The sequence below is a fragment of the Micropterus salmoides genome, unplaced genomic scaffold (assembly GCF_014851395.1).
Source record: "Micropterus salmoides isolate LMB-PRFRI ecotype aquatic unplaced genomic scaffold, ASM1485139v1 Ms_hic_scaffold_3, whole genome shotgun sequence".
NCBI lineage: Eukaryota > Metazoa > Chordata > Actinopteri > Centrarchiformes > Centrarchidae > Micropterus > Micropterus salmoides.
In genome coordinates this window covers 39,340,429-39,365,019 of record NW_024042261.1, presented here as the reverse complement: position 1 = coordinate 39,365,019, position 24,591 = coordinate 39,340,429, and the positions used below count along the sequence as shown (strand labels likewise).

Here is a 24,591-nt window from a genome sequence, read left to right as displayed (position 1 = left end):
CCAATCATTTAATTTGGCCTGGCTGAAATGATTGGCTGGCCTACCTGCCTGTCCACCCGTGTGCACTCACTGCACATGAACATGTGTTTTGGGGGAGTGGCTTTGGAGGGAGGGGGGTGAGATTTCTTCAGCTCCACACGTGTTTTATTGTACGGAGGACATGAACAGACATCCGTGTGTTTTGGCTGCAGCAGCAGCAGCAGTCGGTATTTTGTGTTGAACTGAGTTTGAAGCGCTGATGACTTCGTTCATATCAGATGAACAGAAGCTGCTTCACATCTGTCCTCATTCAGACTGTTCAAAGAGTGTGTGGGTCAGAAAAAAATGAAGTATGATTGTCGCTGACGTTATCTGATACTCACACACACACAGTCAGCTGTCTGCTTCCTGAGAATCTCAGAGATGCTTGTCTGTCTCCGCACGGTGTTTACATTCCTTGCTGTCTGAACACAGAGAAGACACCGTAAAAACAAAACACGCTGGAGAAAATACACCCCAAAACTCAGAACTCACTCTGCTGCAGTCTGAACAAGTAGGAAAAACAAACCTGGAGGCAGGTCTGCTGCTTTAGTGGTCCGGTTCTTAATGGCTAAGGAAGACGGCTTGTGCATCCTTCTCCTTAGCCACATCCTTCAGTTCTTCCTGGAGGAACCCGCGGCGCCCCCAAGACTGATGGGATTTATAATCCTTGCAGTGTGTTTGGAGTCTGCACATCATTCGCAAAAAGCAGAGATACAGTGCTAAGATCACCATACAGACACTCTCCACACCTCGACTGCACCTTCAGATTCTGGTCAAGAAAATGACAAGGAAACAACCACGGTGGAGTCCAGAACCCACTGAGAACATGTTTGACTCTCACTCTGCTTAATCACCGATCAGAACCAGAACCAGCATCAACTTCTTCAGCAGTTTGACCTTCACTAACTCGTCTCACACGGGCCGGCCTTCGCTCCCCACGTGCATCTATGAACCTTGGCTGTCCATGACCAAGTCGCCGGTTCACAGCTTTTCCTTCCTTGGACCACTTCGGATAGGTACAGGCTAGAAAAAATCTGATTGTGATTTTTCTGCCAGATATTCCAATTCACTAAAGTTCAATATTCACTGCCAGTCTATTTTTGACTGAAGCCACGCCAAGCAGCACAGAGCAGATGGACCGGGCAGGAAGTCAGACACAGAACATAGAGAGTCCTGTCGATTTTCAAAATAAAACACCCATTGCAGACTCCTGATCATACATCAACAATAAACTTAGTTAAAACAGACAAGACACAATTTAACGAAATCAAGGACAACTGAACAAATTAGCAAAATCTGAACAAGTCGGCAAAATCAGATGCCCTTGTTCTGAAATGCTCCATGTGGATAAGTAGCGTCAGCCTGCAGAGAGCGGAACGGGCTCACAGAGACCTGTTATCCGTAGTTGTCGCCGGTTCACAGCTTTTCCTTCCTTGGACCACTTCTGATAGGTACTGTTCAAAATGCCCTCAGTTCCCCTCACTACCTGTTTGAGTTGACAGCCCTGCTCCTCTCTTTACTCAGTATCCAAGACACATGGCCACAGATCTGATTAAATGATTACAAACTCGATCACTGGCCTCAGGTGTTCTTGTTCCAGGTGCACTTATGGACAATCCACAACTTGCACAGAGGTCCAAAGAACACCACTCGGATCAGGCAGCAACCTCACCCACATGAGCATATCCCAGCACAACTATGGAGTCCCCAGGCGGAAGACCAGCATCTAGTCTCACAGAGTTTACCTTCTTATTCGCCGAAAACTAGCCTGCACACTGAAAATCAGTGTCTTGCTCCTGTCCAGGAGTTTGCTTCCAGACATGTTTCCAAAAAAGTTGGCACACTTTGTAAAATGCTAATAGATACAAAATGTAATGATGTGCAAAACATTGAAACCCTATAACTGAAAATAGCTCAAAAGCAACTTATCAACTGTTGAAACTGAGAAATGTTTTTTTTTTGGAAAATTATATGCCCATTTTCAATTTGATGCCAGCAACACGTTCCAGAAATGTTGGCACACTTGTAACAAAAGACTGGAAAAGGTGTTTAGGAATCATGGACGCCGCGTCCTCTGGGTTAAAGAGTAGAGGGTCACTCCAGCTTGTTATCAGTGCACAGTGTCAAAACTAGCATCCGTGATGGGGGTGCATTAGCGTACATGGCGCTGGTAACCTGCACATGTGTGAAGGCCCAATAGAGAGCCTAAATCACTCGCTTAGCTTCCGGCCCAAAAAATGTGTTCAGTATTTGACATCGAGAAACAACTTATTCTTTTAATCCTGTTTGAACTGAGCCCTGAATTTCACACATGATATTTGTCAATTTAAAAGATAATTTTGTCAGTCAAGAAAGTTGCAGTTTGTCATAAAACAGTAAAGTTACTTTAGTTAGTTTTGTGTGAAAACCGTTAAATGAGCTACATCTCTCGTCTCGCACAATATACGTCACCAACGTGTTAACGCGATAATGCTAAGCTAACGTTCATTCCTTGGTTGCTCCTAGCTAGATAACTTAGCTACGTTCCATGCAGAAATATATCTCACCTGATACGTTTAATCCAACAGCTCAAGTTCTTTTGTCACATCATCTACACATGGAAGTTCTTTGACGTTTGCTAAATTGACATTAGCTTCAGTAACATTAGCTTTAGTCATTGAGAGAAAAAGTTACTTGTCCCCTGCTGAAAATGTTTGGCGCATTATGAAACTTGTTGAGCAGTCTTGTTAAATGAAGAGGTGATGCAGCAGAGCGGGAAACACGACCCTGTCCCAACTTTTTTGAAAATTCAGAATTGCTATATAATTTTCCCAAAACAAAAATATTCTCAGTTTCAACATTTGATAAGTTGTCTTTGTGCTACTTTCACTTGTTGAAAATGCTGCCGTGGGCCAGCAAAGTAGTGACCTTATGTCATTCCTTTGGGCTTAGCCCCGTTGGGCCTCAGTAGAGTAGATGGAAAGATGGAGCATCTTTGCTCACCAATGAGCTCAGTTAAGTCGGGGCGCCGTAGCTTGCTTCTGAAGCTGTAGCTGTATAAAGGTTCTGGATTCGTAATTGGGCCCCTTACCTGGGGACAGTTTGATTTGGATGACTAAACCAGGAGCAGACAACACCGCTCCCAGGGGGTCATTGGGGTCCGCAAACTCCTCCACCAACATACTGTGGAGACTCTTGGGGCAGTCTGGAGAATAAACAATCCTGAAAACACACTCTTCTGCTCTGCTCAATGAGGTCAGCAACTGCAAAATGGGTTATCTGCAGTACATACCTCCACAGAGTCACCCTGATTTGATATGAAAATATATGATTGGCTAATTATTAAGTTGATGATTTATAGAGCTCAACAGTGAGCTTCCAAAAGTAAAGAAGGATTCAGTTTAGGAGGAAGCGAGCTAAACTACCGTTGGGTTGGAAGTCCTTGGAAAATAATTATGTTCACTTTTCTTGTAGTTTTTTAGCTACGATTCAAATGTTTTATGGTTCATGATTCATATTGTAGTAGCATATCATAGCTAGTTCAAGGCTTAAAACTCTCTAAATAAGGATATTTGGAAAAGTCAATGATTAAGTGAATGAAGGAGGAAATTACTTAGAACTGGAGCCGTGAAAAAAGTGGGCGGTCACTGTTGAGCTGAATTGAGGTGTGATGTCATACCGGTGTCGTGATGATGTTTGTGTTCTCTCTTGGTTTTCAGGGCGACCTGACGGAGCCGTGCGGCGGTCGGGACTGCTCCACCTGTCAGTGTTTCCCAGCCAAAGGAGCAAGGGTGAGACTGCGCTCGCTCACAGACAGCAGCCAATCAGAAACCAGCTGCATCCGCATACACTTACCTCGATTAACAGACCTGTGACACTTTCACTGTCGGCTCGTAAACCACAGAACAAAGACGTGCACACGCTGTAACAAGGAGCTGATGGATGGAGGAGTGTTCGTGAGGAATGTGTTGGAGTTAAATTAGCAGCTGTTTACCTTAAACTGAGTCAGCAGATTCCGCACATGCACACAGATTTACAGTTTTACTCCTCTGCCTCCCTGGACTCTGAGCTTCTGTTTCCAAAAACACATTTTAGATAAAGTCAACAGATTAAAGAAAAAAAGATCCAGTGGTCCAGATGTGCCTGTAGACAGTCACACAATGTGGTCCAGATGTGCCTGTGGACAGTCACACAATGTGGTCCAGATCTGCCTGTAGACAGTCAGTGTGGTCCAGATGTGCCTGTACAGAGTGACACAGTGTGGTCCAGATGTGCCTGTACAGAGTCACACAATGTGGTCCAGATGTGCCTGTACAGAGTCACACAGTGTGGTCCAGATGTGCCTGTACAGAGTCACACAGTGTGGTCCAGATGTGCCTGTACAGAGTAACAGTGTGGTCCAGTTCTGCCTGTAGACAGTCACACAGTGTGGTCCAGATGTGCCTGTAGACAGTCAGTGTGGTCCAGATGTGCCTGTACAGAGTCACACAATGTGGTCCAGATATGCCTGTACAGAGTCACACAATGTGGTCCAGATGTGCCTGTAGACAGTCAGTGTGGTCCAGATGTGCCTGTACAGAGTCACACAATGTGGTCCAGATGTGCCTGTACAGAGTCACACAATGTGGTCCAGATGTGCCTGTACACAGTCACACAATGTGGTCCAGATGTGCCTGTACAGAGTCACACAGTGTGGTCCAGATGTGCCTGTAGACAGTCAGTGTGGTCCAGATGTGCCTGTACACAGTCACACAATGTGGTCCAGATGTGCCTGTAGACAGTCAGTGTGGTCCAGATGTGCCTGTACAGAGTAACAGTGTGGTCCAGTTCTGCCTGTAGACAGTCACACAATGTGGTCCAGATATGCCTGTACAGAGTCACACAGTGTGGTCCAGATGTGCCTGTAGACAGTCAGTGTGGTTCAGATGTGCCTGTACAGAGTAACAGTGTGGTCCAGTTCTGCCTGTAGACAGTCACACAATGTGGTCCAGATGTGCCTGTAGACAGTCACACAATGTGGTCCAGATGTGCCTGTAGACAGTCACACAGTGTGGTCCAGATGTGCCTGTAGACAGTCAGTGTGGTCCAGATGTGCCTGTACAGAGTCACACAATCTGGTCCAGATGTGCCTGTACAGAGTAACAGTGTGGTCCAGATGTGCCTGTACAGAGTAACAGTGTGGTCCAGTTCTGCCTGTAGACAGTCAGTGTGGTCCAGATGTGCCTGTACAGAGTCACACAATGTGGTCCAGATATGCCTGTAGACAGTCAGTGTGTCCAGATGTGCCTGTACACAGTCACACAATGTGGTCCAGACAGTTTTACTCCTCTGCCTCCCTGGACTCTGAGCTTCTGTTTCCAAAAACACATTTTAGATAAAGTCAACAGATTAAAGAAAAAAAGATCCAGTGGTCCAGATGTGCCTGTAGACAGTCACACAATGTGGTCCAGATGTGCCTGTACAGAGTCACACAATGTGGTCCAGATGTGCCTGTAGACAGTCAGTGTGGTCCAGATGTGCCTGTAGACAGTCACACAATGTGGTCCAGATGTGCCTGTAGACAGTCACACAATGTGGTCCAGATGTGCCTGTACAGAGTCACACAATCTGGTCCAGATGTGCCTGTAGACAGTCAGTGTGGTCCAGATGTCTGAGGTCGTGTGCCCTTTTAGTGAATAACCTGTGTAATATTCAGTTTCCTTTCAGGAGCCAATGAAACGGCTCATAAAGCATCACATGACATTCCGCTGTCACTCAACAATCAGCTGATCGAGTAAACAGAAACACTTTTCTGTGCAGACGGGCGTCCAGAACATGAACTGACCTCCCGTCTGTGTGTTTCTGTGTTGCACTGTTAGTGTGTGTTTGTACAGCTGGGGCAGCAGACAGGCAGAGAGGATTGTGGGAAGGGGTCTGTCTCAGTGATTTCACAGCTCAGTGGTTCCAGAGAAAGAAGGACAGAGAGAGGACTAACAGAGATCACAGCTGTCACATCTCATCACACACACACTCAGTACACACACACACACACACTCAGTACACACACACACTCAGTACACACACACACACACACTCAGTACACACACACACACTCAGTACACACACACACACACACTCAGTACACACACTCAGTACACACACACACTCAGAACACACACCACACACACACACACTCAGAACACACACACTCAATACACACACCACACACACACACTCAGTACACACACACACTCAGAACACACACCACACACACACACTCAGTACACACCACACACACACACTCAGTACACACCACACACACACGCTCAGTACACACCACACACACACGCTCAGTACACACACACGCTCAGTACACACACACGCTCAGTACACACCACACACACACTCAGTACACACCACACACACACTCAGAACACACACCACACACACACACTCAGAACACACCCACACACACACACTCAGTACACACCACACACACACTCAGTACACACACACACTCAGAACACACACACACTCAGAACACACACCACACACACACACTCAGTACACACCACACACACTCAGTACACACACATACACTCAGTACACACACACACACTCAGTACACACACATACACTCAGTACACACACACACACACTCAGTACACACACACACTCAGTACACACACACACACTCAGTACACACACATACACTCAGTACACACACACATACACTCAGTACACAACACACACACACTCAGTACACACACACTCAGAACACACACACACTCAGTACACACACACACATACACTCAGTACACACACACTACACACTCAGTACACACACACACTCAGAACACACAAACACTCAGTACACACACACACACATACACTCAGTACACACACACTACACACTCAGAATACACACACACACACACACACACTGTACACAGTACACAACACACACACACACACACACTCAGTACACAACACACACACACTCAGTACACACACACTCAGTACACCACACACACTCAGTACACAACACACACACACACACACTCAGTACACAACACACACACACTCCGTACACCACACACACTCAGTACACAACACACACACACACACACTCAGTACACAACACACACACACACTCAGTACACAACACACACACACTCAGTACACAACACACACACACTCAGTACACAACACACACACACTCAGTACACACACACTCAGTACACACACACTCAGTACACAACACACACACACACACACACTCAGTACACAACACACACACACACACACAGTACACAACACACACACACACACACACAGTACACAACACACACACACACACTCCGTACACACACACTCAGTACACAACACACACACACACACACTCAGTACACACACCACACACACACACACTCAGTACACAACACACACACACACACACTCAGTACACACACCACACACACACACACAGTACACAACACACACACACAGTACACAACACACACACACAGTACACAACACACACACACACTCCGTACACACACACTCAGTACACAACACACATACACACACACTCAGTACACAACACACACACACACACACACTCAGTACACACACCACACACACACACACAGTACACAACACACACACACACACACACACACTCAGTACACACCACCACACCCCACCAGAGATGAGCCCAATGAGGGTGGTGTCGTCCGCAAACTTCAGGAGCTTGACAGACTGGTGACTGGAGGTGCAGCTGTTGGTGTACAGGGAGAAGAGAAGGGGGGAAAGAACGCAGCCTTGAGGGGATCCGGTGCTGAGGGTCCTGGAGTCAGAGACATGTTTTCCCAGCTTCACCTGCTGCTTCCTGTCCGTCAGGAAGTCAGTGATCCACCTGCAGGTGGAGTCAGGCACGTTCAGCTGAGAGAGCTTGTCCTGCAGCAGGGCCGGGATGATGGTGTTGAAAGCAGAGCTGAAATCCACAAACAGGATCCTGGCGTAGGTTCCTGGGGAGTCCAGGTGCTGGAGGATGTAGTGAAGGGCCGTGTTCACTGCATCATCTACAGACCTGTTGGCTCTGTAGGGAAACTGCAGGGGGTCCAGGATCTGGTCTGGGTCTGTGATGGATTTTAGGTGGGACATAGGCGGCATAGGCGGTTGCCTAGGGCGCATAATGTCAGGGGGCGCCGCAAGAGAAGGTTTTCGACTTGGCACAAATCAGCACACACACAAACACACACACACACACCAGAACACCTAATTCCTAAATTAACAACAGTGATGAAAATAATAATAAAGTTTATTTGCACCTGTAATGCAGGTAAAACTGCTCAGTGTTTAAAAACAAGGAAATTACAAGCAGCAGCTGCTTCACAGGTAGAAGAGAGACAATGAAGTCAGTGCTCGGCGATACGGCCCAAATGTTGTCACACTAATAACTCACACACTCGATACCAATAATTATCAGGATAAATGTCAAACCATTATTTCAGGTTTAAAGGCTGATTCTTGCTCCTGACTGAAAGTTAATTGACCCTTCGCTAAGCCACGCCCCGAATACACAGCTGGCCAATCACAGCGCAGTATAGGCCTCGCTCTAAGGGCCCGTGTCCACCAAAGCGTTTTTTTGCCAACTGAAATCAAAGCGCGAGGAGGAAACGCATGCGACAACGTCCGGTTTTCAAAATAAGGCGTCTATACAGGATGGAAATAAGATTAACTTATTAAATTCACAGAAAGTATAAAACATGTTACATGTGTTCATTAAAAGGAAACGGACTCATGTAATTTACTTTACCGGAGCCTCTCGGGCCCCGGACCCCCACCACCATAGTCCCTCCACGTCCTGTGGGAAACACTGAGGAAAAAGCACTTTTTGACGGTTTAATTCATGCAGTGGTAAAAAAAAAAGGTAAATGTGAATGTATTTGTTCGGTGTTTGGTATTCGGGAAAGTTTTTCATTATATTCGGCTTCGGACAATAATTTTCATTTCGGTACGTCCCTAAAAAAGTGCTGATTTGTTCATGATTCAAATTTAAACATTTGTTGTACACTTGTTATATTGTTATATATCACGATAATTAGTGTCCAGCCCTAAATTAACGTAAAAACATGAATAAAATATTCTCTGTCCGATTACCAAGAAAGCTGGATCAGCAGTTTCCACTCGGTCACTAGGTGGCGCTCTTGTTGCAAAATTATGCTAATATAATTTTTCCAAATGATTGAATTAAATGTTTTCCGCTCTCTGTGCTGCTCTCCTCCTGTAACATGCGTCGCCTTCGGGGAATTGTCCCCAAACTTTGTGAGGATCATCATCAGACTTCGCTGATCTGAAGTTAATAGCGGTGTGACGAGACACTTAACCCACGAGACGAGACGAGATTCGAGATCGGGTTCACGAGATCGAAACGAGACGAGATTTTAACACTATTTTTAAGAAATCATTAGTGCTTAATTATATGAAAAATTTGAGCATTAAACGCTTTATTTCCTGCATTCCGATGAATCTTTCTGCCCCAGTTTAGGGTGATTTTTATATGTACAGAATAAAAGATTACAAAGTTCAGGTGGCAGGTGACGATTCTAAATCTATAGCCCAACTCTACCAGAATCTAAGTCAGTGCTGCTCTCAGATCTGTTTCTCCTGTAGATCAACTTATTTAATCTCATCCCTGCTGAGTCAGGATTCAGTCTTCCCTCCTCTTTGTGTCTCTGTTTGGGGAAGTCACCTCTTTAAATGGGATTGTGGCTCCTTTTCACCTCAATGTGAAATTATTTAGTGTTAATTCAGTTAGAAACTCCTGGACTTCAACAGCTCCTGTGTTTCAGCAGATTTTCTGCTCATGGTCAAAACTTTCTGCACATTCAGAATCTCTCCCACAGATCTGGGTTCTCTGACGCGTCCAGACTAACGTCGTCATTTACTGAGAAGTCTAGCTGCCCTTTACTCTGCGCTGCATTACGTTATTGATCCGCTGGTAGTAACGTTATCCCCTTCAGACCGTTTGGCCGACGCAGGTTGGGACTGCATGTTGCTTGTGAAACCTAAAGTAACACTTGTGATCAGGCAGAAATCTCAGCACAGATCCACACAGGTTAACTTCAGCAGCTCATAAAGCAGGCTGCTCTTCAGTTTTTAGATGGTTATGTTGCAAAACTCTACCAGCTACGTTCCCACTCGTCACAGCTGTCTGCAGTTGATTACTATCGGGGCTACGCCGGTGTGGCGTCAGCCGGGCGGAGTTGATTCGCTCTGCGAGTCTATCTATCAGTTATACATTTGTATTTCACTGCGGGAGAAAATTAATGTGCGGCTTGACAGCGTGTGAAAAATGTAATTTGTGTGAATCTCGAGAGACAACTTTTTACCTCACCAGAAATATCGTCACAGTTTAATCAAGCGAGATCTCGTGGCATAATACGTTCTCTAGATGGCAGATATTGTGTGTTTCGAAGGGTTTTATCTTCTGGATCTTGCTGGGATTTGTACCGTATGCACAACATTTGCTTTTTTGCTCCGTGTGGCAGCAAACGTCACTAAAGTATTTGACAAAAACTCCAAAGTAGCAGAATGATGTGTGTATTTATTCAGAATTTATCACCACAACACACAACACACGTTGTTTTAAATTTAAAGGGACAAAGATATCTGAGTCCGGCACATGTGATGTCATTGTGAGAAGGTGTTTGAGAACCAGATCTCACCTCTGGCTCGTTCAGTCTTGCTCTGGGGTACGAAGGTCAAGCGTTCACATCTCCAGGTGGCGAATCTTAGTTGCCAACAATGGGGGAATTCATCCATGTGGTGTGTTTTCATTTACCACCCACAGTTTAAAAATGTTGGTGTATATTTTATTTAAGTTGTAAAACAAACATCAGCTGATATGTTTTTATCTGACATTCAGCCTTATAACAATGTTGTCCTCACAGATCCAGGATCAGTCGAGCTTAGACAGAACTCAGCTGTTTCTAAATTCAGACATGTTCAATCACTTTTTACATAAAACCATCAATTTTTTTTGTGGCAAAGAATCTATCTGTATTTACACTCATAAAGGAAGATGTCTCTCTTTTTCCATCCTTCCTTGTTTGTTTCCATTACTGTCATGTGTTTCAGTGTAATATGATGTAACATCCTGACCGAGACGCTTCTTCAAACACACCGTTATGATGTCAGTGATTTGAAATGCACGAGGCTGCTCGTTTTCTGGATGTATGAATGGATGAGATTGGACAAGATTCACATTTGCGCCCTGACTGTTTTTACTGTCATGTGTTGTTTTATAATACTGCAAGAAATGTTCAAAGGCGACTGAGAAAAACTTTAAATGAAAAATCATTCATACTTCAGTGATTAAAGTTTATCATAGTGCTCCCTGTTAGTGTTTTGTAGGTCAGTTTGTTATGTTTGCTTTCTGAGTGAGAACTGTTGCCAGTGTTTTGGTTGAACGAGTTTATTTTGAGACATGTATGAAGTGTTTTGGTGGTTTGTGTGACTTTTGGAGGTGAGATTAACTGTTTGGCCAACATGCATGTTGGTAATGCAGACTGTGTGAAGAGTTGTGATAATACGGCTTCAGTTTTGACCATTGCATCCTAGCAACTGAAAAAAACTGTAAGATATGTAGAGATGTTGTTGTTTCACAAATATCACAAATGCATCGCTGTTCTTTTTTCTATTTTTTAACATATCAGTCGATATATAAACGTTAGGGTTGGTTGAGCGCGCAGGCAGAAACAGCGAGTCGAGCCTAAATGCAGACGCTGAACAAGGTAGGATCTGTTTGCTGGTTTATTTAACCAAAGAAATAACTTAGAGTGCAGTCCAAACAACAGCAGGGGGATCCATTCTGAGGAACAATAATCCAAAAAAAAAGAATAGTCCAAATCACAGCAGAACAAGCAGGAACGCTCATCATCGATGAACAAACAAACTGACAAGAACAAGCAAACCTAAATAGTGCAACAGAGGGGGGGGGAGGGTAATTGAACACAGGTGGGACGCGTTAGGGATCAGGACAGACAGGAAGCCAAGCTAACGATATGAAGTGTTCATACATGAAAATGACATCAACGAGCAAAAAGACTGAAATCCTGCTGTTGTGGATCCATAAAGGAAAGTCTGTCATGTTTAACAGCGTCAGCAGCGGATTTAAGGAAACTGGACCTCTGCGTCTGTCTGCAGAGTTGGCGCTCAAACACGTTTTACAGCCTGCTGTATTCTAAACCTCGGATGATGATGCCGTTAGGCTATATGAATACAGTTATGGAGCGAGAAATTTCCCGTGCACACCAACAACAGTCAGGTGCTGGAAGATCGCAGGATTTAGCAAATAAAAATCAAAAACAAGCCTTCGGACACTGAGATGACTTTACTGTGATTATTGTGAACAACGCGTTTCGCCTGTTCCTTCTTCAGGTTCTATGTATTTTATTACATACATAATTAGGAATTAGGAAGTGTAATCAAAGTGTAATTAATACATTTATTTATTTTCAAACTCATTGTAATTAAATAACTAATCAAATTAGTGAAAATCATAAGCAGGGGCTCAGGGCCATATTAATCGCACATATGAGGTCTGAACAGCTTATTAATTAAGTTCTCCTAAATCAGTACACATTAGAACAAATCTGGTGGTACCATAGGTTGTTGCACGTGGTTCTTGCATCAGGCTGAATATTTTTCAATATAAAGATTTCTTTAAGATTAAAGTTCCCCAGTAGTAGATTCATAACCTCTTTCTAGTTTATACATCTGGTTCTGTCAGCTTCTCTTAGGTTGTATTAGTTTGTGACAGGTTGTACCGGGTTTTACTTTGTCAGGTTCTATCAGGTTCCCTCAGGTTCTATCATGTTCTATTCATTACTACTCTAGTTCTACAGTATCAGCTTTTATTAGGTTCTGTCATGCTAAACGGGTTCTATTAGGTTTTATCTAATTCTGCTAAGTTCTAAAGTATCAGCTTATTTTGGGTTCTGTCATGCTTTAACATGTTGTATCAGGTCTGACAGGTTCTATCTAATTCTGCTAAGTTCTACAGTATCAGCTTTTATTGGGTTCTGTCATGCTAAATGGGTTCCATCAGGTTCTATCTAATTCTGCTAAGTTCTACAGTATCAGCTTCTATTGGGTTCTGTCATGCTAAATGGGTTCCATCAGGTTCTATCTAATTCTGCTAAGTTCTACAGTATCAGCTTCTATTGGGTTCTGTCATGCTAAATGGGTTCCATGAGGTTTGACAGGTTTTATCTAATTCTACTAAGTTCTACAGTATCAGCTTCTATTGGGTTCTGTCATGCTAAATGGGTTCCATCAGGTTCTATCTAATTCTGCTAAGTTCTACAGTATCAGCTTCTATTGGGTTCTGTCATTCTAAATGGGTTCCATCAGGTTTGAAGGGTTCTATCTAATTCTGCTAAGTTCTACAGTATCAGCTTCTATTGGGTTCTGTCATTCTAAATGGGTTCCATCAGGTTTGAAGGGTTCTATCTAATTCTGCTAAGTTCTACAGCATCAGCTTCTTTTGGGTTCTGTCATGCTTTAACATGTTGTATCAGGTCTGACAGGTTCTATCTAATTCTGCTAAGTTCTACAGTATCAGCTTTTATTGGGTTCTGTCATGCTAAATGGGTTCCATCAGGTTCTATCTAATTCTGCTAAGTTCTACAGTATCAGCTTCTATTGGGTTCTGTCATGCTAAATGGGTTCCATCAGGTTCTATCTAATTCTGCTAAGTTCTACAGTATCAGCTTCTATTGGGTTCTGTCATGCTAAATGGGTTCCATCAGGTTTGACAGGTTTTATCTAATTCTACTAAGTTCTACAGTATCAGCTTCTATTGGGTTCTGTCATGCTAAATGGGTTCCATCAGGTTCTGTCTAATTCTGCTAAGTTCTACAGTATCAGCTTCTATTGGGTTCTGTCATTCTAAATGGGTTCCATCAGGTTTGAAGGGTTCTTTCTAATTCTGCTAAGTTCTACAGTATCAGCTTCTATTGGGTTCTGTCATGCTAAATGGGTTCCATCAGGTTTGAAGGGTTCTATCTAATTCTGCTAAGTTCTACAGCATCAGCTTCTATTGGGTTCTGTCATGCTAAATGGGTTCCATCAGGTTTGAAGGGTTCTTTCTAATTCTGCTAAGTTCTACAGCATCAGCTTCTATTGGGTTCTGTCATGCTAAATGGGTTCCATCAGGTTTGAAGGGTTCTTTCTAATTCTGCTAAGTTCTACAGCATCAGCTTCTATTGGGTTCTGTCATGCTTGAACAGGTTCTATCAATTTCTAACAGTGTTGTTAATGTTCTGCAGGGTCCTCCAGGTCCTACGGGGCGGCAGGGCCCTCCAGGCCCCCCTGGCTTTCCGGGCCCCCAGGGGCCTGCAGGAGAGAAGGGCCAAAGAGGAGATGAGGGTCCAATAGGAGCTGCAGGACCGAAGGGAGACGTGGTGAATAAACATGGTTCTATTGTAAACATGATGGTTCTTTTTGTTCTTCTTGTTACAGTTTGTTTTAGTTTGACCAATCACAGGTCTTCCAGTCTCCATGTGGTACCTGAACCCGACACGTAACCCTGTACCTCAGTTTTTAACGCTGTCATGCTGTGTGTTGTTTCAGGGAAGTGCTGGTGTTCCTGGTTTTCCAGGTTTAGAAGGACTCCCGGTAAGAAGCCCCACCCCCCCATCCTCTCAGCTGCTCTGATTGGCCCAGGTACAGTTCAAAAGGTCAGACTCTGAGCATGTGTTTGTATGTTCAGGGTCACCCGGGTCCTGCCGGAGGACCTGGTTTTCCTGGGCTGGACGGATGTAATGGAACCAGAGGAGACAGAGGAGGTCCTGGACTTCCTGGAGAATTTGGACCTGACGGAGAACGGGTCAGAAACAACATATATTTAATTAAAATGTCTCTGTGATGATCATGTCAATTATAGAACTCTTCAAACATGTAGAGTTAAAGATATTCATCTCATGTAACAGTACTGTGTATGCATGTAAGAATACTACAAAGTACACAGCGTACTGTAGTTTAAAGGTGCAGAGTACTGTAGTATTAAGAAAGGGCGCCCCGATCAATCAATCACCGATCGTATTCGGACGATAATGGCTTTAAGTAGTTTAGGCCGATAAGAAAAGGCGATCAGATGATGCAATACTCGCCAGACAAATTTTCAACGGCAGCTAACATGTTTCACTACGCGGTCTGAGCGGTTTTCAAAGCTAGCTAGTCCTTTTCAGACAGGAAGCGACTGATCAGTCATGCGGTATTTTTATTAAAATATACGTACTGTGTAAACAACACTTAACAGTTAGCCTGCATATCGCTTTGTTTACTTTGCGACGACTCCCAGTCTGTTTCCCGCCGCTGGCTGCCATCTCTCTGTACTTTCAGTACCAGTTCCACTTCGTTGTCTAAAAGAAGGCCCGGTGTGGTTCTTCGTCTGTATTATTTTACCGTTATTTAACTTATTAATTATTTACATATTACTTTCTGCTTTCGCTAAATGTTCTGCAACTGCGCAGTAGACCATCTGCTTCACGTGTACACTGGCTCGTGCACGCCCAGTGTGGGCTACCTGAACGGCCACTAGATGTGTGTTTTCAGTCGTTTTAATATAGACGGAGAGCAACTCTGATACGCAGCTGAAAACCGTAGCAGTGCGGATGTAGTCTCATATTACCCCACTCCTCTCATGTCAACCCTCCTGCTTTCCCCGAGATTCTCCCGTATTCTCCGTTTTAAATGTTTCCCTGTAAGTCGCCCGTATCTTTAACCTTTATAAAATCAAATGAAAACCTGCTGGCCGTATTTAAAGTGTTTGCTACTCTCTCCTCTGGTAAAGTCGGTGGCAGCAAGTAAGATATGTAGACTGTGTTTCGTGCACAAGGATTAAATAAATGAGGCCTATAACCTACTAGTGGTAAACCATATGAAATTATAATGAATATAGTAGCCTAACTATAAGTAATATTAACAATATACTAACAGTATAATATGGAATTAACATTGTACTTTTATTTATTTAAATTTTCCTTATTTTCAAATCTCATTGAAGGCAGTTCTGACTCCTCTCTGTATTTCTCTGAGTTTTTCATCGACTCATGATCCCTGTGCTCCTTCATCTCCTAATTATTTTGGCTACAGCCTTTTTTGTTGCAGCTTTTATGGTTTTAGTAAACTTATAAAGATGCTTTGTAGTTTATTCCACAGGAAAGCTGTATTTGTTAAGCAATAACCAGGCAAAGGCTGCTGTGGTTTAAGTCTCCAAGACAGATTGAGTGTAATTTGTTGCCCATGTTTCCTGCCAATAAAATAAACAGTTGCCATTTCGTGATACTTTATCATCTGTTCATTTTAACACTTAATACATTGTTCTTAGGACTAATTAAATAAATATACAGTATACTGAATAATGCTACATGATAAATAAAAGGCTTCAAATAGACCCAGTGATCGGAGCACCTCTAAGTAATGACCATGGTAACTATGTTTTAATCTGCAGGGTTTACCAGGACTGAAGGGATTTCGGGGAGATCCAGCGGTCTTCTTCATACAGTACCCTGGAACAACTGTAAGTACACCTGTACTATAAGTAAACATATACGTACATATACGTATACATACACTCGTGTGTGTGTAATTATATTTATGTATCAGATTAACAGCTAGTTAGTTCATTAGCGAGCGTCACGGCTCACATACACAGTAACTCAACAACTATTGGATGAATGATGTGTACTGCAGTTACTAAATATTCTTTTCATAATGCCAGGGTCAGCCAGAATGCAGACAGGCTTTTGGGCTCAAATGCAGACACTTTTTATTAAATAAACAGGTGAAAACCTGGTCCAAAACCAAACACATATCCGGAAACTCACAGGTAGGAATCCACAGATCCGGTATGTTAAGCCAGAGTGTTTTAGGTCGGATACACAGGCGTTTAGTGTATTTAAGAAAATAAAGTTACCGGAGCTAAGATGAACATGTCTTACTCCTCCATCGCTCAACAGCGCCCCCATTTCAAGACATTTATGTGTATAGTATTTTATTATGATGATGATATTGTAAAATAGAAATTCAATGTGTTTGTTTTGCAAGACTCCTCCAAACTGGATGGAGTTGACGGAGAAGAAATTTATATATATTTATGGTATGATATAAAATGGGTTCTCTGTTGTTTCTAAATTTTCGTGGGTGAAACTACAACGCTGCATCGCTTTAAATGTTCCAGCGGGACGGCACTACCTCCTTTCCTTTCGTAAAGGATGGTCCGGTGTACCCTTTGCTAAAGGAGATAAGAAAGGAAGCACTGAAGCACCTTTCCTTAGCTTTTATAGAATCCGACCATGGCTGCCACTTCACTCAGTTAGAAAAAGACTATTTGACCTCAGCCAAAGTCCTTATAAAGGCATGTCCCGCCACTCGGCAGCCATCTTGGTAACGTCTCCAGGGAGTTTCTTGGGACTAACAGGATCAGATCTCTCTCTAAATGAACGGGCAGAGAACCAAAACTGGGGACATAAAACCTGCATATGTCACAGGTTTGTAGAGTTGAGCAGGTTGGCGGATCCAAACGGAGGACACAGAGCAGGTTCAGTCCAGAAAGGTTTATTTAACACAAAGCGAGCACACTTACTAGTGGCTGAGTCCAACGAATCCAGCATAACAAATCAATACAAAAGGAACAGAGTAATCCCACGGAAAATCCATAGGCGGGGGGGGGGGGACAAGCAGACAGAGGAGACTCAGAACTACAGGCTTCACACCACAACACACTTAAATGACCGGACAGAGACTGAACAGGAACGGCAAACATTTAACACCAGGGACTAACGAGAGGGCGGGAGAAACACGGGAGAACACTGAACACGAGGCACAGGCAACAAGAGAAGAAACATACTGGAACACAGAACAGATTAAAAACTAATCATACAGATAGACTACAAAACCTAACAGGAAAAACAGACTGAACTAAGAACCAAACATGGAGCAGACATGGGCAAAATAACGAATACCAAAGTACCAGGAGTAAATACTAAGACATGAACTAAATCACAGGACTAAGCAGTAAGACAAGAGAACAGAATAAGAACCAACAATCTGAAAACATTTGAGGACTTTGTCCCAAAGTAAGTTTTTCTCCACAGGCTATACTTCTACTACGCATGCACAAGCTTTCACCACAACGCCTTCATTTACGGCTCTATCCAGAGTGCCGGTGACGTGACGCCATGAGCTCATCCCACTGGTTATGTAAATGTAAATGCTAGACTTTTCAACCACTCAAAGCACTTTTACACACACATTCATACACTGGTGGAACAATTCAGGGCCTGGAGGAGCCGGGGATTGAACCGCCGATTAACAGGCAACCCGCTCTTCCCCCTGAGCCACAGCCGCCCCAGTTATGGATACAGTCAGCATCCCGTATACGTTTACAGAAGGCAGCCTGGTATTTTATAACACACGCACATCTAACACACACATCACGTGTGGCGCCTTTCCACGCAGTATTTGGCGACATGTAGTCAATCTGATCTGTTCCCATCTCCCACAGAAAACTCTGCTCTGAACTGAAAACAGCTCGTTTATAGTCCAGCCGCTTCCCTTTCATCCCTGTGACGTCACAGGGATGAAAGCTAAACGCGCCTCATATAACGCTCGCCGAGCGGCTACTCCGACACGCCCTCAGAAACAGCGAGCTGCAGCACACAGCTCTCCTCTCCCTTCCAAACACTAGCTACCCTCCAGGCAGTCAGTGGACATGAAGTTGTTCCTGTGATGTAGAGACAGAGCTCAGTTAAAACTTTATGGATACAGATTAATAACTCACCGCTCTGAAACTCTCGCTCCAGTCCGTGTTGCCGAGCCGGTCGGCAACACGTACGGCTGAACCCGAGCTGTTTACCGGCTTCTCGCCGACCCGCCCTTCTCTGCTTCTGATTGGCTAGTAGTCCTTAACTAGGAACTGAGCATGTGCAGCTCTCAACAAAGATCGTGTAGAGACAAGATGTATCACTCCATAGCTAAAACGAAGCCTTCAACACAGGCTGAGAAGAGGAGCTGCAGCAATGTGCAGTATGACAAAAATATAACCATGTAAACCTGCTCTGGTACAACCTCTAAATAAGATGATGAACCTGAAAATGAGAAGAATATGACCACTTTAAACAGTCTCTGACCGCGACACCAGGGACAAAACAACCTCAAAGAAAAACAGGAAACAGCACAAATGAACAAATGACAAAAGGACACTGAGACAGGAAGCGCAACACACCAAGACACGAGAAGAAGAAGAAGAAGAAGAACAGCAACATCCAAAACATCAAGAACCCCAAAACCGAGAAACATAATCAATCAATCAATCTGTTGATCAGTGTCTTGGCTAATCGACTAAACTCAATGTCTTGTTTTGTCCACTCAAAACTGGACAGATATTCAGTGTACTGAGATATAAAATAGATTTACTTCAATTAAAGATTTATCCATTATTAAATTCTTTCTATGACAACCACGGATTATGGGATGTTTTTGTGTCTGACAGGGGGAAGTCGGGCCCCGTGGACTTCGTGGTCTGCCGGTGAGTACAAACACAAACAAGTACATTTACTCTACTCAAGTACAACAATGAGTTACTTGTTGTACACTACATTTCAGAAGGAAGTATTGTACTGTGTACAGTACTTCTGAGTGTTGGCTGCTGGAACAAAGGGCGGCTTTGTTCTACATTTTGGGATTATAAACCTATAAAAGCACGGTAGAACAAGGTCATTGTGGTTTTTTCAACGTGGAAATGGGACAGTTTCCTCAAAGAAAACAAACGCCGGAACTCTTTTTGCACACGACTTCACAGCTTTCAGTTCAGTTTGGAGACGATAACTGTTCCAAGATATTTCAGCCTGTTCTTATTCCCAGAGCGTCAGATAGCTACTCTTTGTCACGTCTTCCGGCGTCCGGTACCAACTCACATGGCAGCCTTTCTTGTCATAATTCAGTGCACCGGTGGAAGCCCTTTAGAGCCATTGTTCAACCATAAAAGTACTATTATACACATATACCGATTTTGCACGCCTGTCGAGAATTATATGAAAATGCATTAAAGTTCTGCTTTTAAACGCCATACTATTCTTTGTGGGGTTCATCAATGTGATAAATGATCAGTATATATTTTATGAACGTTAAGAATCGTTAATATATTATTACACTTAGTAAAAGTACCATTTCTTGAGATTCAGCAAAAACATGTGGCGTTCAAACAGCAAAGTGTCCTAAAAGGACCTTAAGAAGTGAATGCATAATTCGCCAAAACAGATGTTGAAGGCTACCTGCCGAAATTTGCATCCGCCTCTTTTCTCAGTATAACAAAGCGTTGCCTCCCGCGAGGTGTGACGTCACTAGAGGCCTCATCATTGTTATAAACTCACGCAGTCTACCGGAGGTAGATTTGTGTCTGACTTGGTTGAAGATACTGGAAGACGTTCCAGTATCTTCAACCAAGTCCAGTTGCCCTTGACTTTAACCTTCGTTGGATAACTATGACCTGGATGACTGAGAATCTTCATAGACACACTCGTTGCTCCAGAGGCGTGCGACCTCTGACATGAATAGCAGTTGTAAGTCGCTTTAGATAAAAGCGTCAGCTAAATGAATAATTATTATTATCTTGACCGCGGAGCCCTAGACATACAAAAACGATGTTAATGGGAACCCAGGGGCGTTAAAAAGTGACGGCAGGTGGTGTTGACCAAGAATTCACATGTGACGAGTTGGGAGTTAGAACGTTAAGTTATAAGCGACACGTTCTCCCGACTCACATCTTGACCGCCAAAGGGCCTTGACCAAGCGTCAATATGTGACGCTTGGTCAAGGCCCTTTGGCGTCGCTTTCTACCACCCTGGGTACCCCTTTAGCGTCATTTTTAGACATTTAAGGCTCCGCGGTCAAGTTAGCAACGCTTAGCAACAATAAACATGCAATGTCCGGTTAGACTTTTAAAATAAAACGCCAGTGTTTCGAAACATCGCCATTTTGATTCACGACATCATTAAAGTCGTGAAATGTGGCAGTTTGGTTGGGTTTAGGAACAAAAACTACTTAGTTAAGGTTCGGAAAAGATTCTGGTTTGGGTTAAAATAACTACGTAAGTTAATGTCAGGGATACAGGGATCCCCAGTGCGTTACAAACTGCCGATGGGTCTCGACCACGCGTCCATATGTGACGAGTCGGGGAGGGAGAACGGGTTGTGATAACATAAGTTACTAAGATTTTACATTTTGTAAAATATGAGGAATCGTAATTCATAAAATCAGCTTATTGATTCATTTCAGTCCTTCGTGTGTTTATCTGTGACAAAAGCTCCAATTTTCTAAAATTAAATTGTTCATAATCTCTGTCTTTTTTTGTTTGAAGTTTCAGACGGACTGATCTAATAACAACAACAGATTTCTTTATGAAAATGTAGTTTTCTGGTCATATTTACAGTATGACATGAAAATTACATTTAGCTAATAATACTTTAGTACTTGTAGCAGTTTGATTGCAGCTGTTACTTGTAATGAAGTATTTTTGTGTGGTATTACTACTTTTACATAAGCAAAGAATGATATATGCTGACAAAAAGACGACTTACATTTCAAGTGTGTGTCTGCAGGGTGAACAAGGTCGCCCTGGTCTGATCGGAGCTCCGGGTCCTGCAGGACTGGACGGGACCAACGTGAGTCACAGAAACACAAATAATTAACGATAACTATAATATAATTTACTCAGTTAAGACTCATAGAAGTGACATGTTGTAGTATATAGTATTATCTTCTGCTAACATCTGTCTCTCGCTACAGGGTTTCCCTGGTCGGCCTGGTTCCAGGGGTTCACCTGTAAGTATTATATGTACATATAGAAAGTTTTATTATTTGTAAATTTTACGTGATGATAATTTAGTAAGAAGTCTAGTTTAAACTGAGCTTCTGACAGTCTGTGCTGTTACTGATTATTTAAATACCAGCGTTTATTTATGTATATTTATAGTTTAAATTTAGCCCAGAAAATGTGAAACGAAGGTTTTCTTCTAACTGCAGCTCAGAGACCTTTAACTGTTCTGATGATAGATCACAGTATTTGTAAAGTATTTGATAACAGGTGAACATCTAACAGGCGCTGTTGTTTCTGTTTCAGGGGGAAAAAGGTCGATCCCTGCCCGGACAGAAAGGAGATGAGGTAAAAATGTTCAGGGAAAAAAAACAAAAAACGTTTTCTGGCCACGCCCACTTCAGTGACATCACAGCAGGTGTTTTCCTTCTGACAGCTGCAAGAATCACCTGCAGTGACATCACTGAGGGGGCGTGGCCAGAAGAACAACAGTCGGGAGACTGTAAAGCTTCAGAGAGCAGAACTTACTGTTTAGTTACTGTAGTAGTCCTGTGGCAGTAATGCTATACTGCATAGTACTGTGTAGTACTGTGCAGTAGTAGTATTAAAGTTCTGTGTGTGGTCCACAGGGTGAGCAGGGCCCCCAGGGGCCACCGGGGCCGTTTGAGTACGTCGACCCTCCAGAAGACCTGTACATCAAAGGAGAACAGGTGGGTGGGCTTCAGTGTCAGACAGCCAATCAGATTACAGATTAGACAATCAGGTTAGACAGTATTTAGTACTACTGTCATTTCACCGTGGTTCTACTGCAGTACTACTGTCATTTTACTGTGGTTCTACTGCAGTACTACTGTCATTTCACCGTGGTTCTACTGCAGTACTACTGTCACTTTACCGCGGTTCTACTGCAGTACTACTGTCATTTTACTGTGGTTCTACTGCAGTACTACTGTCACTTTACCATGGTTCTACTGCAGTACTACTGTCATTTCACCGTGGTTCTACTGCAGTACTACTGTCATTTTACCGTGGTTCTACTGCAGTACTACTGTCATTTCACCGTGGTTCTACTGCAGTACTACTGTCATTTTACTGTGGTTCTACTGCAGTACTACTGTCATTTCACTGTGGTTCTACTGCAGTACTACTGTCATTTTACCGTGGTTCTACTGCAGTACTACTGTCATTTTACTGTGGTTCTACTGCAGTACTACTGTCATTTTACTGTGGTTCTACTGCAGTACTACTGTCACTTTACTGTGGTTCTACTGCAGTACTACTGTTATTTCACCGTGGTTCTACTGCAGTACTACTGTCATTTCACCGTGGTTCTACTGCAGTACTACTGTCATTTTACTGTGGTTCTACTGCAATACTACCGCAGATGCGATTTTTGCGTGTCTACTGTGGTTCTACTGTACTTAGTCCATGGCTGTGCTACACTTCTGGTTCTGTTTGTTCTAATGTGGGGTTCTGCTGGTTCTTCAGGGTCCTCAAGGTGTTAAAGGTGTCTGTGGAGTTCAGGGACAGCCGGTAAGTTCAGATACCAGATCAGACCACTAACATCCAGCTGGAGGAACACTCGGTCCAGGGTTCTCCCGTGTTCTACTTCAGTCAGAAGTTTATTGGTTGATGAATGTTCTACATTTAGACACGTTTAGTATTTAGTTCATTATCAGATGAGAGCAGAATATAATTGATCACATATCGATTACTGTGCATAAAGAGGATCTGTGTTTCAGGGTTTGGACGGTCTGCCAGGGATCAAAGGAGAGAGGGGATTCTGGGGTTTCCTGGACCCAGGGTGAGTAACCCTCCTTCACAGTATTGATCAGTACTCCCTGTAAATGTTGCCCAGAATAAACCGATTGAATTGAGTTTGTTGTGGTGTTCTTCACGATACGACCAGAGGTTTAGTCTGGGTGTGGTAGTACAGACTGTAAGTTAGCATGCTAACCAGCTAGCCCGGCCCGTCCTGTGCTGTAAGACCACTTTGGTACCTGGAGAGGTGACAGCCAGAGACTGCAGCTCAGGCCTCCCTATAGTTTCAGCTGGGAGATGTGTAAATATAACAGAAGGGAAAATGTTCTTTCACCTGTTTTCCTAATCAAACAGAAGTCAGGTTTCTGTCTTTCACTGGACTAATCGCCTCGTGAACTCATCCTGAAACACACTTTATCCAAACTCCACAGAAACAATGAAGCTCACCAAGCCGTCGGGGTTAGTCTTTCCACTCCAGCTCTGCTTTGGTGGAAATAAACCTTTAATTCAGCGAGTTAGAAGTGAAAACATTCTGCCTTCCTTGCCCGAACCGTACTGTACTCGTCAAACTGGAGTCCGTCGGTCTTAGAAGCTGTGCTGAGCCCGGCTCTGGTTCTGGTGCTCATTTTGTACTCAGTCAGCTAATAGGACTACTAAGTTTGCATCACTGAGCTAACTAGCTAACAGCAGTTAGCATCAGTTATGACCTGATATGCGATGTGCGCCTCCTGTTCTCATGAAGAGAGCCTCAGTTGTGACAGACTGACCTTTAAGAAAGTTTTAATGAATAAATGAAGTGTGAAAGATTTACAGTAAACTTCATCCTGATGAAAGTGTGAACATGGACTCATGATAAACACGTGTGCGATGTGTTTGTGTGTTTCAGGGATTATCTGGTTACACCGGGCTGCTCGGAGAGAAAGGGTTCAAGGTGGGTCAACAAACCGTCTTTGTGATTTTAC

General features: G+C 43.4%; 1 protein-coding gene across 1 annotated transcript in view; it reads left to right on the top strand.

Moving 5' to 3' along the window:
- The window catches only part of LOC119882524 (collagen alpha-4(IV) chain-like), a 39,863-nt gene extending 15,278 nt beyond the window's left edge, over positions 1-24,585 (top strand). Inside the window, exons 4-16 of the mRNA XM_038692563.1 lie at positions 3,720-3,791; positions 14,319-14,453; positions 14,623-14,667; positions 14,762-14,878; positions 16,505-16,573; positions 19,547-19,582; positions 21,654-21,716; positions 21,841-21,876; positions 22,175-22,216; positions 22,498-22,578; positions 23,357-23,401; positions 23,611-23,672; positions 24,516-24,585. Of these exons, the coding sequence (XP_038548491.1) occupies positions 3,720-3,791; positions 14,319-14,453; positions 14,623-14,667; positions 14,762-14,878; positions 16,505-16,573; positions 19,547-19,582; positions 21,654-21,716; positions 21,841-21,876; positions 22,175-22,216; positions 22,498-22,578; positions 23,357-23,401; positions 23,611-23,672; positions 24,516-24,585 (873 nt within the window). The remainder of the gene's footprint in view (positions 1-3,719; positions 3,792-14,318; positions 14,454-14,622; positions 14,668-14,761; positions 14,879-16,504; positions 16,574-19,546; positions 19,583-21,653; positions 21,717-21,840; positions 21,877-22,174; positions 22,217-22,497; positions 22,579-23,356; positions 23,402-23,610; positions 23,673-24,515) is intronic.
- The last annotated feature ends 6 nt before the right edge of the window (positions 24,586-24,591 follow it).